General features: G+C 47.5%; 1 protein-coding gene across 1 annotated transcript in view; it reads left to right on the top strand.

Moving 5' to 3' along the window:
- Positions 1-1723: 1723 nt before the first annotated feature.
- Positions 1724-15282, top strand: part of LOC141148499 (phosphatidylinositol transfer protein beta isoform-like) — a 27244-nt gene continuing 13685 nt past the window's right edge. Inside the window, exons 1-5 of the mRNA XM_073636020.1 lie at positions 1724-1861; positions 3749-3779; positions 6985-7130; positions 8619-8710; positions 8839-8846. Of these exons, the coding sequence (XP_073492121.1) occupies positions 1842-1861; positions 3749-3779; positions 6985-7130; positions 8619-8710; positions 8839-8846 (297 nt within the window). The 5' untranslated portion in view covers positions 1724-1841. The remainder of the gene's footprint in view (positions 1862-3748; positions 3780-6984; positions 7131-8618; positions 8711-8838; positions 8847-15282) is intronic.

Below are 15282 nucleotides of genomic sequence, written 5' to 3'. Positions count from 1 at the left end.
CCCAGGGATTGGAGTGCGGGCAGACACAGAGGGGTGGGGCGGGAGGAAGAGGAGCAGATCGAGCCCCCTCTCCTCTCCTGTCTGTGAGTTTGGAGGGGATGGTTAGTGTTGGCTTTGGGCAATGTGAAAGAGAGTAACAGACATAGTCCAGTCTGAATAATGTGTCCGGTTTTCAGTCATTGTGAAACCCGCACACATGATTCCAAACCCAAACTGTCCGGGTGAATCCTGGACAGGTGGCATCTGTGAGGGAGATTTCCTTTCACTTCCTGTCTCTGTGACACCATGAGGACAAGGACTGAGGTGAGGGGGGGGGGTCACCAAGTCAACAAGACAGCAATATTAGTCTCACAAAGGTTCTAACTCCTCCTGGTTCTAGGAAAACAGTGCTTTGTTGTTGTCTGTGGCCCCCATTGGGGGGATTTAATATCATTGCGCTAAAAAAAGGAGGGAAGTATTGTCACCGAGGTGAGATGACAGCAAAACAAACCTGACAGAGATTCTAATGCCGCATACACACGAGCGGACTTTACGGCAGACTTTGTCCTGCGGACTTTTCGACTGACTTTCCGAATGAACGGACTTGCCTACACACGATCAACCAAAGTCCGACGGATTCATACGTGATGACGTACGACCGGACTAAAATAAGGAAGTTCATAGCCAGTAGCCAATAGCTGCCCTAGCGTCGGTTTTTGTCCTTCGGACTAGCATACAGACGAGCGGACTTTTCGACCGGACTGGAGTCCATCGGACAGATTGGAAACATGTTTCATTTCTAGGTCCGTCAAACTTTTGGGGAAAAAAAGTCTGCTGGAGCCCACACACGATCGAATTATCCGACGGACTTCGGTCCGCCGGACCAAGTCTGCCGTAAAGTCTGGTCGTGTGTACGCGGCATTACCCTTCTGGCGTCTACCAAAAGAGTGTTGCTGTGACCCCTCTATAGAGATTTCTGATCACTTCCTGTGACTCTGACCCCAAAACAAGAAGTGAGGAGAACTATAAATAGTAAGAAAAGGCCTAACCGAGGTTGTAACTCTTCCAAAGAAAAAGTTTAGTCGTAAGTTGGGCTCCTAAGACGCAGGGTTGCTAACCGTCAGTAAATTTACTGACAGTCTGTAAAAATCTCTGATTTTTTTTTACAACTGTCTGTAAATATCAAGGGCTGATAATTTGTCATGCTGTGTTGAGTTTTTTAAGTGTAAACCAGGCAAATGGCTTGTTAGGGGTACTGTCAGTGTTTCCATATTGTGTTTATACTGTTTTAATATCAATTGTCTTAGTTTTTAATGGGAATTCAGTCATTTTTCAAGGTTGACAGTAAAGAAATTTTGCTCCGCCAGTAATTTTTACATGTTTTGTCAGTAAAAAATGCTGAGGGAGGTTGGCAACGTGATTTACGAGAAGTGTAACGTGTAGTTGTCCTTTAAGTGGGCCGTTTTGGGCACCAATCATTAGAATCTACAGAGGAGAAGCAGGTAAGGACCTGCAATAAACTTTATTAGGCTCCCTATAGTGCACAGAGCTGACTGGATGGACAGCTTTCATTTCTCTTTAAAGCCAGCACCCAGCTGTGTCATCGTCAGTCACTGAGAAGAGGGCGTGTCCATATGACAAACACAACGCCTCCGCTCCTCTGAACCGGGGTCGCTTAGCAACCAGCCGGCGGATAGAGCAGATGGAGCGCTTTCACATTACGTCGCAGGAATAATGACGTCAGGGGCGTCGCGCCGGCTCCCTCCACCCGGCAGAAGCATGTGTCCCTCCTCCTGTGAGTCTGGGCGGCTTCCGGTTTCCGGCCTGTGTTCCAGGGGCCTGAGCGGCGCAGGGAGGGAAGGATGGTGCTCATCAAGGAGTTGTGAGTACCCCCGGGGGGGTATTAAGGGGAGCAGTGATGGTGGAGGGGGGAGTAAGGGGCTCAGGGGAGGAGCTGCTGTCATCAGATGCCTGGGGGAGGGGAGGGGTGCTCCTCTGACAGATAGACCCGGCCTGCTTTCACTGGAGCTGGGGGGATAATAGGAGGGGGCTCTGATAATGGGGGACTACAAGGCCCAGCATTGCTTGTCAGGGGAACACAGGGACCAGATTTACTTCCTGTTAGCTCTGAGGGACTACAGGTTGCAGAATGTTCTTGTACTGGTTGATTGCAATTCCCAGCATAACAGCTGTGCGGGCACTACAAGCCCCAGCATGACCAACCAGCTGCTGGGTGGCGACTACAATCCCCAGCAAAAACTACCATCTGCTGGGGTGGGACTACAATCCCCAGCATCGCCTACCAGCTTCTGAGGTGACTACAATCCCCAGCATCACCTACCAGCTTCTGAGGTGACTACTATCCCCAGCATCGCCTACCAGCAGCCTGGGGGACTACAATCCCCAGCGTCGCCTACCAGCACCCTGGGGGACTACAATCCCCAGCGTAGCCTACCAGCAGCCCTGGGGGACTACAATCCCCAGCGTAGCCTACCAGCAGCCCTGGGGGATGACAATCCCCAGCGTAGCCTACCAGCAGCCCCGGGGGACTACAATCCCCAGCGTGGCCAGCCAGCAGCCCCGGGGGACTACAATCCCCAGCGTGGCCAGCCAGCAGCCCCGGGGGACTACAATCCCCAGCGTGGCCAGCCAGCAGCCCCGGGGGACTACAATCCCCAGCGTGGCCAGCCAGCAGCCCCGGGGGACTACAATCCCCAGCGTGGCCAGCCAGCTGCCTGGAAGGAGGGGCTGCATTTCCCAGCATAACCTTCCAGCTCTCAGGGGGACTATACTCCCCAGCATAACTTACCGGGGGACTACAATCCCCAGCATAACCTTCCAGCTGCTGGGGGACTAAAATCCCCATCATAACCTACCGGGGCACTACAGTCCCCAGCATTACCTTCCAGCTGTTTGGGGGGACTACAATCCACAGCATAACCTACCGGGGAACTACAGTCCCCAGCATTACCTTCCAGCTGTCAGGGGGACTACAATCTCCAGTATAGCCTACCAGCTGCTGCAGGAGACTACACGCCCCAGCATAACCTAAACTATCAGGTGATGGGGGAACTACAATCCCCAGCATAACCTACCGTTTGCCAAGGGAGCTACAGTCCTCAGCATAACCTACTAGATTTTGGGAGGGGGTGGGGGAACTACAAGCCCCAGGATGATCTGCCAGAGGGAGCCACAAGTCCCAGCGTGATCAACCAGCTGCCAAGGGGGATTACAAGCCCCAACATAAGCAACCATCAGTCTGTTCATAATCTGTTGGTGAACTACAGATCTCAGCATTGCCTTCTACCGGCTGTTCAGTACTACAAGTCCCATTCCAGGTGCTGAAGAAGAACTATAAGTGCCAATCTATCCTTCCAGCTATTGATGGACTACAAGTACCAGCATGGCTGTCTAGACACTTCTACCTGGCAGGAGGCTGCCTCTCTCATCTTGCCCTGCTAATACACCACCTTCTGTCCCAGCTTCTCTTTTCTTCCACACAAAGTTTAGTTCTGTCACACCATGACCTGCCAGACACTTCAGCTACTGAGGGGGACTACAAGTCCCAGCCCCCTCCTTATCCTACCTCCCATGAGGACTGCAGACCTCATATAATGGCCAGTTCCCATGGATGTTTTGCTCCTTAGTTTCTATGAGTGAGCATTGGTTGTGCAGGTTTTGCTGGGACTTGTAGTTCCTCAGTAGGTTTGCATTAGTATCTTTGTGATTTTGTAATCTTTATAATGTTCTTTTCTTTCTCTCCTCACAGTCGTGTCCGTCTGCCCATATCTGTGGAAGAGGTAAGTGCTCCTCTGCCAATACATGAAAGAGCAAGGCTAGACAAAGTCCACATTCCAGCTGTTGTGTGGAACTACAAGTCCCATGAGGCATTGCAACGCTGAGAGGCAGAGACATACCTCCCACAGGCAGAAGTCAGATGGGAATTGTGGTTTCATCACAACGCCAATGCCAAGGTTGCCTCATTGTTATAGAGTTTCCTTTTAATTACGAAACTCCCAACTTGAGCAATTCCAAAATGGTGTGATGTAAGTTGTTGTTTTTGTTTTTCTTCGGGAAGTTTAGATTTTTGCTTTAAAGCCTCAGGCATAATGTACACGGGACGGTTTTTAACCTCTTCTGAATGATTTAACGTGACAGCTGGTCCGTTGTGCTGCGTTTAGGCGCGTTTGCATCCAGAAGCGTTTTTACATTGCAAACAGTCAAAAATGTTTTTCCATTAAAAACGCCCTTAAACCACTTGATATGCATAACATGTAACTGATTGAATATTTTTAATAAAAATTCATTCTGTTAAAAAAAACAAAAAAAAAACGCCCTTAAACGAAACGTGGCTAAACGTGAGTTACATCGTTTACATACGTTTACAGGCATTTGGTGTTTCAAATGCCCCTGAACATCCATCCTGAATGCATTTTTTTTGCTTTCCAAAAAGTGCTTCTAAACTCAACTGCCTAGAAATGACTATAAATGGCCCTGTGTACATGGACTGATAAGATAACATAGAGGAGAGTTCAGGGGAAGCTGAAAAAAAATGCCCAACTGCTCCTAAACGTCCGTTTACCAGCAGCAGTGTACATGAGGCCTAACTAACGCCCAGCCTTTTTTTTTTTTTAACTGTGGCTTCCTGCTGGGAAACCATAGTCAAATCTAAATAATGTGTTCGGGTTTCAGGCAGTCATGATTCCAAATCCAAACTGTCCGGGTGAATCACATGGTAAAGGGCAGCTGTGATTGACCCTTTACCGCGATCTGTGATCAACTGTATCTGAAGGACACATCGGTCACAGAGCGCGCCATTCCCGGTTGACGTCTATGGACACATATCCCCCCCCCCCCCCCCCCCCCCCCGGAATGAGAAAGCCACGCCGCTGTAGCCGCCTTCCAGCAATAGCGCTGTAAGTAAGTGGTTAATGTAGCTCTGTATTGAGAGATAGATAGAGATATATATATATATATATATATATATATATATATAGAATATATATATATATATATATATATATATATATATATATATATATATATATATCTATATATATATATATATCTCTATTTATTATACAGGATTTATATGGCGCCAACAGTTTGCGCAGCGCTTTACAATATGAGGGAAGACAGTACACTTGCAATACAAACCAATACAAGAGGGATCAGAGGGCCCTGCTTGTTAGAGATTTATAATATATATATATATATATATATTTATTTATTTATTTTTTAAAGTAGGGCCAGAGCTCTTTGGGCCATACTTCTCTTGTGGGTCAGGAGTGCACTTAGTTCTGTTCCCCTGTGATCCAGAATCAGCTGACGACACATAGCTGGTCAGGGCTCTGCAGGGATCCTGACTTTAATGTCAAGAGAGAGAGCAGAGAGAGAAGCTCATCACTGTGCTGCTTTTCCGTTCACTGTCCAGTCACAGGCTGTGGGCAGGCCTAGGACAACCTTGATTCAGAGGAAGTTGGTTGAATGATGCTGGCCATCAGACTGAGGGCGTCTAGCAGCAGAATAAAAGTACTGCATGGAAAATCTCTGGGTTGAAGTTGAATATTGCAGAAAAAAAGCTGGTCTTGTTTATCCTTTTTAATAAAGAGGAAGTGCGGCTGAGTCTCCCTGGCCTGGAGAGGAAGTGCGGCTGAGTCTCCCTGGCCTGGAGAGGAAGTGCGGCTGAGTCTCCCTGGCCTGGAGAGGAAGTGCGGCTGAGTCTCCCTGGCCTGGAGAGGAAGTGCGGCTGAGTCTCCCTGGCCTGGAGAGGAAGTGCGGCTGAGTCTCCCTGGCCTGGAGAGGAAGTGCGGCTGAGTCTCCCTGGCCTGGAGAGGAAGTGCGGCTGAGTCTCCCTGGCCTGGAGAGGAAGTGCGGCTGAGTCTCCCTGGCCTGGAGAGGAAGTGCGGCTGAGTCTCCCTGGCCTGGAGAGGAAGTGCGGCTGAGTCTCCCTGGCCTGGAGAGGAAGTGCGGCTGAGTCTCCCTGGCCTGGAGAGGAAGTGCGGCTGAGTCTCCCTGGCCTGGAGAGGAAGTGCGGCTGAGTCTCCCTGGCCTGGAGAGGAAGTGCGGCTGAGTCTCCCTGGCCTGGAGAGGAAGTGCGGCTGAGTCTCCCTGGCCTGGAGAGGAAGTGCGGCTGAGTCTCCCTGGCCTGGAGAGGAAGTGCGGCTGAGTCTCCCTGGCCTGGAGAGGAAGTGCGGCTGAGTCTCCCTGGCCTGGAGAGGAAGTGCGGCTGAGTCTCCCTGGCCTGGAGAGGAAGTGCGGCTGAGTCTCCCTGGCCTGGAGAGGAAGTGCGGCTGAGTCTCCCTGGCCTGGAGAGGAAGTGCGGCTGAGTCTCCCTGGCCTGGAGAGGAAGTGCGGCTGAGTCTCCCTGGCCTGGAGAGGAAGTGCGGCTGAGTCTCCCTGGCCTGGAGAGGAAGTGCGGCTGAGTCTCCCTGGCCTGGAGAGGAAGTGCGGCTGAGTCTCCCTGGCCGGGAGAGGAAGTGCGGCTGAGTCTCCCTGGCCGGGAGAGGAAGTGCGGCTGAGTCTCCCTGGCCGGGAGAGGAAGTGCGGCTGAGTCTCCCTGGCCGGGAGAGGAAGTGCGGCTGAGTCTCCCTGGCCGGGAGAGGAAGTGCGGCTGAGTCTCCCTGGCCGGGAGAGGAAGTGCGGCTGAGTCTCCCTGGCCGGGAGAGGAAGTGCGGCTGAGTCTCCCTGGCCGGGAGAGGAAGTGCGGCTGAGTCTCCCTGGCCGGGAGAGGAAGTGCGGCTGAGTCTCCCTGGCCGGGACTGGAGAGGAAGTAACTCTCTCCCCCTTCCTCCCATGTCACAACGTTAGTGCTTGGCAATTGTATACCCGATTACCCAGAGATGCCTTTTAATAAACAGATATAACAAAAGGCTTTCAATTGTATATTTAATAGCCTAAAAGGGAGCTAATAAGAGAAGGTAATTTTTAGGGATTACAAATACATTTAGGTACGGGCCTTCAGCTGAATTTTATTCACTATGCGTGTTCCTCTTCCTCCTCCAGTACCAGGTAGGCCAACTCTTCTCAGTGGCTGAAGCCAGCAAGGATAATACAGGAGGTGGAGAGGGAATTGAAGTTCTGAAGAATGAGCCTTATGAGCGGGAGGGTGAGAAGGGACAATACACCCACAAGATCTACCATTTACAGAGGTGAGCTGAGCTTATTGCTGAAAGGTGCCGACGAGCACCAGATTTTGGGCTTACTTTACCACTGTGCCAAATCTTGTACATGGAGAGCATACGTCGGAAGCAAATGCCAGGTGTCATGGCGACAAGAAATTGCATCATGACGCCTGGGCTGCCGCCCGAATACTCCACACACCTTTATGTTGGAGTTAAAGTTGTTGTAACCCAAAAAAAAAAAAGTCCTGTTCCCTTATAGCAGGTTAACCACCTTTCCGACCGCCCATCATGTATATACGTCGCTACTTTGACTTTATATTTATACATGGCGAGCGATCCTCTTTCACATAAAAGCGGTCCCAGCGGCTGATTTGCCGTGAGAAGTGTGTTGGGCTAACTTTACTGGTTTTTGTTTTTTTTTAAATTCGAAAAAGTGTATTTTCTAAAAAAAAAAAAAAAAATGCATTTGTAAGACCGCTGCGCAAATACAGTGTGACATAAAGTATTGCAACAATCTCCATTTTATTCCCTAGGGTCTCTGCTAAAAAAAAAAAAAAAAAAAAAAAAAGAAGAATATATATCTGTATATATGTATGTGTGTGTGTGTGTGTGTGTGTGTGTATACATACATACATACATACATACATACATACATGTTTGGGGTTCTAAATAATTTTCTAGCAAAAAATACTGACTTTAACTTGTAAACAACAAGTGTCAGAAATAGGCTTGGTCCTTAAGTGGGTTAAACAGCACAGTGCTTGTGCTGTCTAACCTGTCCGTCTGTAAGCTGTAAGATACTTGGCTGATCCTGCCTGGTTCTGCCCCCTCCCCCGTAAACTGCTCATGGTTTACCTTGGCTGTTGAGCCCTGACACCGTGGTCAGTTGACGTGCCTCTGTCATCCGCAGCTCTGCTTCCCCGCTCCCTGCCTGTGAGCTCCTGTGTCTGTGTGAGCCGTCTCCACCTGCTCCACCCACCCCCCGCCGCTATTAGTATAAAAGTTTAAGAAATGTCACTGCCAGCCCCTCACTTGTATGCAGCAATAACATATATAACACACAGTGTAGGGTGTGTGCATGTCTGTTTTACCAAAAAAAAAAAAAAAAAAAGAGCCTTTTCACATATCTTTAGGCCGGTTACGTGACTCCTGGCCGCTCCAATCCAGGGCTACAGTGGGAGTGGCTGAGCGGCCAGCACAGCGGTCACATGACCTCCTCTGCTGACGTCGGAGGGAGATCTTGACCCCTCCCACTGTAGCCCTGGATCGGAGGAATAGAGCGGCTGGGAGTCGCGTGTCAGTCCTGAAGATATGTAAAAAAAAAAAAAAAAAAGGGGGGGGTATTTAGAGGCTTCGTTACTTAGAGTGTGTTATGGCTGCATACAAGAAAGGGACTGGCAGTGAATCTACTTCTGTGGGTTACAACCACTTTAACCTTTCAGCTTTTGGTAAGGATTTGATGCTCTCCTCACCCCCTCGCTTATCTGATCTCCTCTGCTCTGTCTTGTTTTTCAGTAAAGTCCCCAGTTTTGTCAAGATGCTGGCCCCCGAAGGCTCCCTAGTATTCCACGAGAAGGCCTGGAATGCCTATCCCTACTGCCGCACAGGTAGGTTTTTAATGTGAATTTTACTTTACCTAAAATGTATGCACATATTTTAATCCTCCATCTAATAATGGTGTCTCTTTTTCTGTTTATTTTCCCTTCTCTTCGGTAAATCTCCTGGGGACCCTCAGTTGTCACAGTGAGTATACAACATGGGGCATTGTAGAGTTTGGACTGTTCTGTTGCTCTCCTTAAACTGACCACACAATCTCCTTGAGACTTTTGAACATTTAGTAGCATGAGGGCCTTCTTGATTGATTAACCCCACTACAACCGCTTAAAGCAGGGATATGCAATTAGCGGACCTCCAACTGTTGCAGAACTACAAGTCCCATGAGGCATAGCAAGACTCTGACAGCCACAAGCATGACTTGCAGAGGCATGATGGGACTTGTAGTTTTGCAACAGCTGTGGAGGTCCGCTAATTGCATATCCCTGGCTTAAAGGATATCTAAAGGTGCGTTTATTTTTTTTTTTTATTATTATTTATTTAAACAAACATGTCATACTTACCTCTTCTGTGCAGTTGGTTTTCCACAGAGGGGCCTCGATCCTCCTCTTCTGGGGTCCCTCAGTGGCACTCCTGGCTCCTCCTCCTTCTTAGGTGCCTCGTCGGAGAGCTGCTCTCCCCCGGTGTCCTGCCTCTGCGTCTATTGACACAGACAGCAGGACTCCGCCCCAGCTCCCGCGTCATTGGATTTGGTTAACTGCGGGAGCCAATGGCTGCGCTGCTATCAATCTATACAGTCAGGACCCGAGACAGCTGGAGCTGGTGTGCTCGTCCCCGTTGCTGGGAAGACCGGGTTCTGGTAAGTAAAAGGGGAGGGGGGGTTCTGTGGAGCTGCTGCATCACAAGAAGTTTTTCACCTTAATGCAAAGAATGCATTAAAGCAGAGTTCCCCTGGAAAAAAAAAATTTAAAGTCAGCAGCTGCTGACCTTTTAATATTAGGACACTTACCTTCCAGGGCGCCCACGATGTCCTCACCCGAAGCCGATCTGTCCCTCGGTGCCCGGGTGGAGGCGATGGCATCTTCGGTAAGGGAATCAGGAAGTGAAGCCTTGCGGCCGGACCGGGGACATGGAACCGGACATGGCATAGATCGCCGTGGATACTGCAGCGATCTATGCTCGGAAGTGGGAGCAAATACCAGTATTAGATTAGACAGGTGCCAAATGTGGCACCGGAGGGGGGGAGGAATCCAAAAAGCAGAAGTTCCATTTTCGGGTGGAACTCCGCTTTATGGTAGAAAACCTGAGGATTTACAACCCCTTTTTTAAAGCGGTTCTTCACTGCATCTAAAGCATCACAAACCAAAAATGCTATTTAATTCATTTTTATTATTCAAAGCAAACTCCCCCCCCCCCCCCAACCATCTATATCTCCATGCTTTATTTTTGCTGAGATATTGCTTTGAAAATCACCCCCTAACATTTCTGGCCATCTTGAGTAAGGGCAAATGATTCCTTTTCTTCCTGCCCTTAGCTCAAGTATGCATATAGGAGAGTGTGCTTAGCTGAGAAAACCCCCTCCTGAAGACTCCTGGGATGTATCGCATCATTTTCCTAGGCTGGAAACCAGGAAGTAACTGAAGAAATGTAAAAGAAAAGTTTAAAACAAGCAAATATGATGATATACTTTCCTATCGATTTACTAATGTTAGCAGCATGAGAATTAAAAATCAATGTTGATTGGGAGAGTGAAGTTCCGCTTTAACATATCTGCAGCGGGAAAAGAGTGGGCTCCAACACCCACATGCCGCACTTATGCGCCACTAGGCAGCCAATGCTTTTCTGCTGCGAACGCACTCGCTGCACACTGACATAACCAACTCCTAATCAACCATAATGATTAGTAGTCAGCGGGACTGGCTCCCAATCAAGTGACCACTGTGACAGCCAATCTCAGTGGTCACATATTCAGCCGATCTTTCCCACCCCTCGGAGTTCAGGAAGGGGTTAAGATTTTGTAAAGTGCAACTGAACCCAAAAATTTAAGATTTTCTATGTTATAAAGAAAGGGTACAAAATGTGTTAAATGGTACTAAACACATGCCCATATATGGTGGCACTGCCCAATGATCCAGTTATATTGGAAAAAAGTCTTAGCCCGGGTTCACAGCTATGCGAATTAGATGTGCGTTTCCACACATCTATTTCGCATAGCAGGAGAATGTGACTGGCCCCCTTTGGAGCCGGTTCACATATCTCCGGGGCGGCGGCGGAGCGCACTGCACAAAAACGCTGTAAATCTTTGGCTCTGTTTCAGGGCCGAATTCAGGCATAGAATCGGCCCTGATTCGTCCCTGAAACGGGGAACAGGGACACACAGCGCTCCTGTGCGATCCACAGCCCGTTGTAGTGTGAACCCAGGCTTAAACTTAAAGCGGAGGTCCGCCCACTGCTGCAACAATTAAAAGCCAGCAGCTGTACATACTACACCTGCTGACTTTTAATAATCCGACACTTACCTGACCTGGAGTCCAGCGATGTCGGCACCACAGCTGATGTTCCTGTCAGCTGTTGGGTGCATGCCTGCCGCCTCCATTGCGGGTAAAGGGAACCCGCCAGAGTAGCCTTTTCGGCTTCACGCCAGGAACCCTACTGCGCATGTGCAAGGCTCCGCCCCTCTCCTACTGTCCCCGGCGACGGGGAAGAGGAGGGAGCCCCAGCCGTGACGTCAATACCTGCAGCTGAGGCTCCCGGAAGTGGGGAAAGCATACTTGTGAAAGACAGGTGCCAAATGTGGCACGGGGGGGGGGGGGTACAACGAGCGGAAGTTCCACTTTTGGGTGTAACTCCACTTTAATTAGGATGATCAGCAGCTCTGAAATTGGGCAAGACCCCTGGCAATATTTGTTTCATGCTACAAGTGAGTCAAGGAAAAAAAAAATATAGAATGTCTATTGAACGCAGAGCGAAAAACATTGATCCCGAAATCTTGAAAATCAAAGAAAATGCCTATCGTGTTGGAATGGTTTAGAGAGATGGATAGCACTAGATGAATGGACGAATTAATGCACTTACAAAATGATTCCTATTTAAAATTCTATGGAACTTGGAGAACTTGGCTTGAGTTCAAACAGTTATTGGTTTATATAAGAAGTATGGGCAATGAAAATGCATTAGAGAGGAGAGAGGAAGAGGTGTAGGAAACCCTATAATATGTAATAAGGATGGTGGATGGGTGAACAGATGAGCTCTCTCTGGGTGCCTGTCTCCTGCCGTTCCAAATGCTAAAATGTATTTCTTAGCAGCACAACTCCAACAAGTTGCAGGATGGGGAGTGATCGACTGGACAGATCCTATCCAATCGATTCATTTTGAGTAGATCCTCACAATACCTTTTGATAGCTCAAATAGAATCGGGCAACTTTGCTGATATGGCGCAAGGTTTAACTCTTGGACTGATACATAAGGTTTGGCAGGAAATGGGGCGCACTATGCAATATAACCATATCTCAGTATACTCCCCCTTATGGGAAAATAAAAAATTTATGAGGAATTAGATAAATTTAAAAGAGTTTGGAGTATGGAGAGAGAAAAGGTGATAAAATATATTGCACAGCTTTATTCAGACAATATATTAAAAACATTTCAAGATTTACAGAAAAGATATGTACTGTCTTTAATAGTATAAAATATTAGTAACAGCAAGTGTAACTGATCCCAGCGCTCAGAGGATTAAAAAAAAACACGCGCTAAAGCAGCTATTATAAAAATACAAAATATAAAATATGCCTAGAAAGAAATCGCATGGATAAAAAATCGCAGCATTGACAGCGCTAATGAAATATCTTAAGACAATCAGTGCAATATAATAACATTCAGTGGACTAAACATGCCAAACAAAAATATATGTGAATGGGTGACAGTTAGTCCATGCAAAAGTCCTTAACCACTTAAGGACCGGGCCTCTTTCTGAAATTTTTTGTTTACAAGTTAAACTTTTTTTTTTGCAAGAAAATTACTTAGAACCCCCAAACATTATACATTTTTTTTTTTTTTTTTTCTCCTAACACCCTAGAGAATAAAATGGCGGTCGTTGCAATACTTTCTGTCACACTGTATTTGCGCAGCGGTCTTACAAGCGCACTTTTTTTGGAAAAAATAGCCTTTTTTTTTTAATTAAAAAAATAAGACAACAGTAAAGTTAGCCCAATTTCTTTTTATACTGTGAAAGATAACGTTACGCCGAGTAAATGGATACTCGACATGTCACGCTTCAAAAATGCGCCCGCTCGTGGAATGGCGACAAACTTTTACCCTTAAAAATCTCCATAGGCGACGTTTAAAATATTCTACAGGTTGCATGTTGTTTAGTTACAGAGGAGGTCTAGGGCTAGAATTATTGCTTTTGCTCTACCGATCGCGGCGATACCTCACATGTGTGGTTTGAACACCGTTTTCATATGCGGGTGCTGCTCACGTATGCGTTCGCTTCTGCACGCGAGCTCAGCGGGGCGCGTTTAAAAAAAAAAATTTTTTTTTTCTTGTTTATTTTACCTTTTTATTTTTTATTTTTACACTGTTCTTTAAAAAAAAAATGGTGTCATTTTTATTCCTATTACAAGGAATGTAACATCCCTTGGAATAGAAAAAAAAAGCATGACAGGACCTCATAAATATGAGATCTGGGGTCAAAAAGACCTCGGGTCTCATATTTACATTAAAATGCAATTAAAAAAAAAAAGTCATTAAAAAAAATACAAAAAAAAAGTGGCTTTTTAAGAGCTATGAAAACGTCACTTCCGCCCTGCAATGATAAGGAGTTGGGTGGGGGCCATCTTCCCCTCACTCGTCTCCATGTCAGGCTAGGGAAAGGATCCGATCGCCTCCGCCGATACTGATGGCTCCGGTAAGTGGCGGAGGGCACCGGAGTGCGGCGGGAGGGAGGGGGGGGCCCTCTCCCACCGCTGATAAAGTGATCTTGAGGCGAATACGCCACAAAGACCACTTTTCGCTTGAAGAGGATACCGAGGTTATGGCAGCTAGCTGCTGCCATAACAACGATATCCTCCTTCAAAGTACCGACATATAACGACGGTGGGCGGTCCGGAAGTGGTTAAGAGGGGTTTGATCTCTACTCTTTATGGTCGCATGACTGAGCAGTCACGAGAAACAAATAAATAATTGTTTAGCCAGAAAAGGATGGGGGGGGGGAGATCTTGGTAAAATGACAGATGAAACATGGCGGGGTATGTTGGAATCTGTACAGTCTGTATCAGTATCTCCACAGCAATGCCTAACCTATATATATATATATATATATATATATATATATATATATATATATATATGATACAGACATTTCCAAAAATATGTTGGCTAGGACAATTAGAAAAAGAAATAATATACTCCGACAATTAGACTCCCCATTAGTAAGATGTTATTTATAGCAAGAAAATTGATAGCAGTGAAATGGATATCCTCTAGTAGTCCAACATATGAAGAATGGCGGATACAGGTGAATGACGCTAGGGGTGCGCATCTTCACTGGTCTCATGATGCGGTTCGATTCCGCGATGCATCATGATTACCGACGAGCTTCCACTTGGGCCTCCTAGGCGGCCCTTCCTCCCTGCAATCTTCTGGGACACATCACAGTTCCCAAAAGATTGCCTGGCTATACAGGAAAGCGCAGTGAGACATGCACACAGTTCCCTGTACTGTCTCTGTGCTGACCAGTGGCAGCTGGTGCTCAAAATTTTTGGGGGGGCGCAAACAAACTGAAAAATACTGAACCTCCCCCGTCAAACGCAGCCATCACTAACACACACACACACACACACACACACACACACACACACACACACTGCACGGGCCACCACTGGTGCTGACAGTTCCTTGGCACTCCTGTTTGCACCTTCCAGCACACTAGGAGTTAACAGTGGAATGTGCACAGGATAGCCAGGGACCTGTCAGCACGGAGCGAGAGGTGTAATGTTACTGTTGTTAAAATGACTTTCTTTTAATAAATTCTGTGTTACAATGGATGATGTGCCCCGCTGTACTGTGTATGTGCTTTTTAAAAAAAACTGTCACCTCATACCGAAATTCATTGTAGTACGAAATATCCCGCTCATGTGACTCCCGGCCTGTCCCGCCCCTCTCCTCTCTCTGCTCTCCTCTCACGTCTCCTGAGTCCTGACGTCAGCGGGGAATTCTCTGCCCCGCCCGGGACTGAGAATTTCCCGCTGACGTCAGGACTCAGGAGAGCGGAGAGGGGCGGGACAGGCCGGGAGTCACATGAGCAGGATATTTCGTACAACAGTGAAATTCGGTATGAAGTGACATTGTTTTTTAAAAAGCACATACACAGTGCAGCCAGCGGGGCACATCATCCATTGTAACACAGAATTTATTAAAAGAATGTAATTTTAAAAATACGTTCCGAGTGCATTCCCGGGAGGGGCAGAGCTAGTCACCATAACGTCACCCGCAATCGATTTTCTGGTCCTTATGCATCCATGCCGCATCGGGGACACCCGTATCGCAATGCAACGATTAATTTCAGCACCCCTAAATGACGCATTACTAAAGGAATGGCAGGTATATAAGAATGGGGGATTAGCAA

This window comes from Aquarana catesbeiana, linkage group LG06 (genome assembly GCF_042186555.1).
Source record: "Aquarana catesbeiana isolate 2022-GZ linkage group LG06, ASM4218655v1, whole genome shotgun sequence".
NCBI classification, from domain to species: Eukaryota; Metazoa; Chordata; class Amphibia; order Anura; family Ranidae; genus Aquarana; species Aquarana catesbeiana.
The sequence above is the reverse complement of the archived record's forward strand: the minus strand, read 5'-3'. Positions and strand labels throughout refer to the sequence as shown.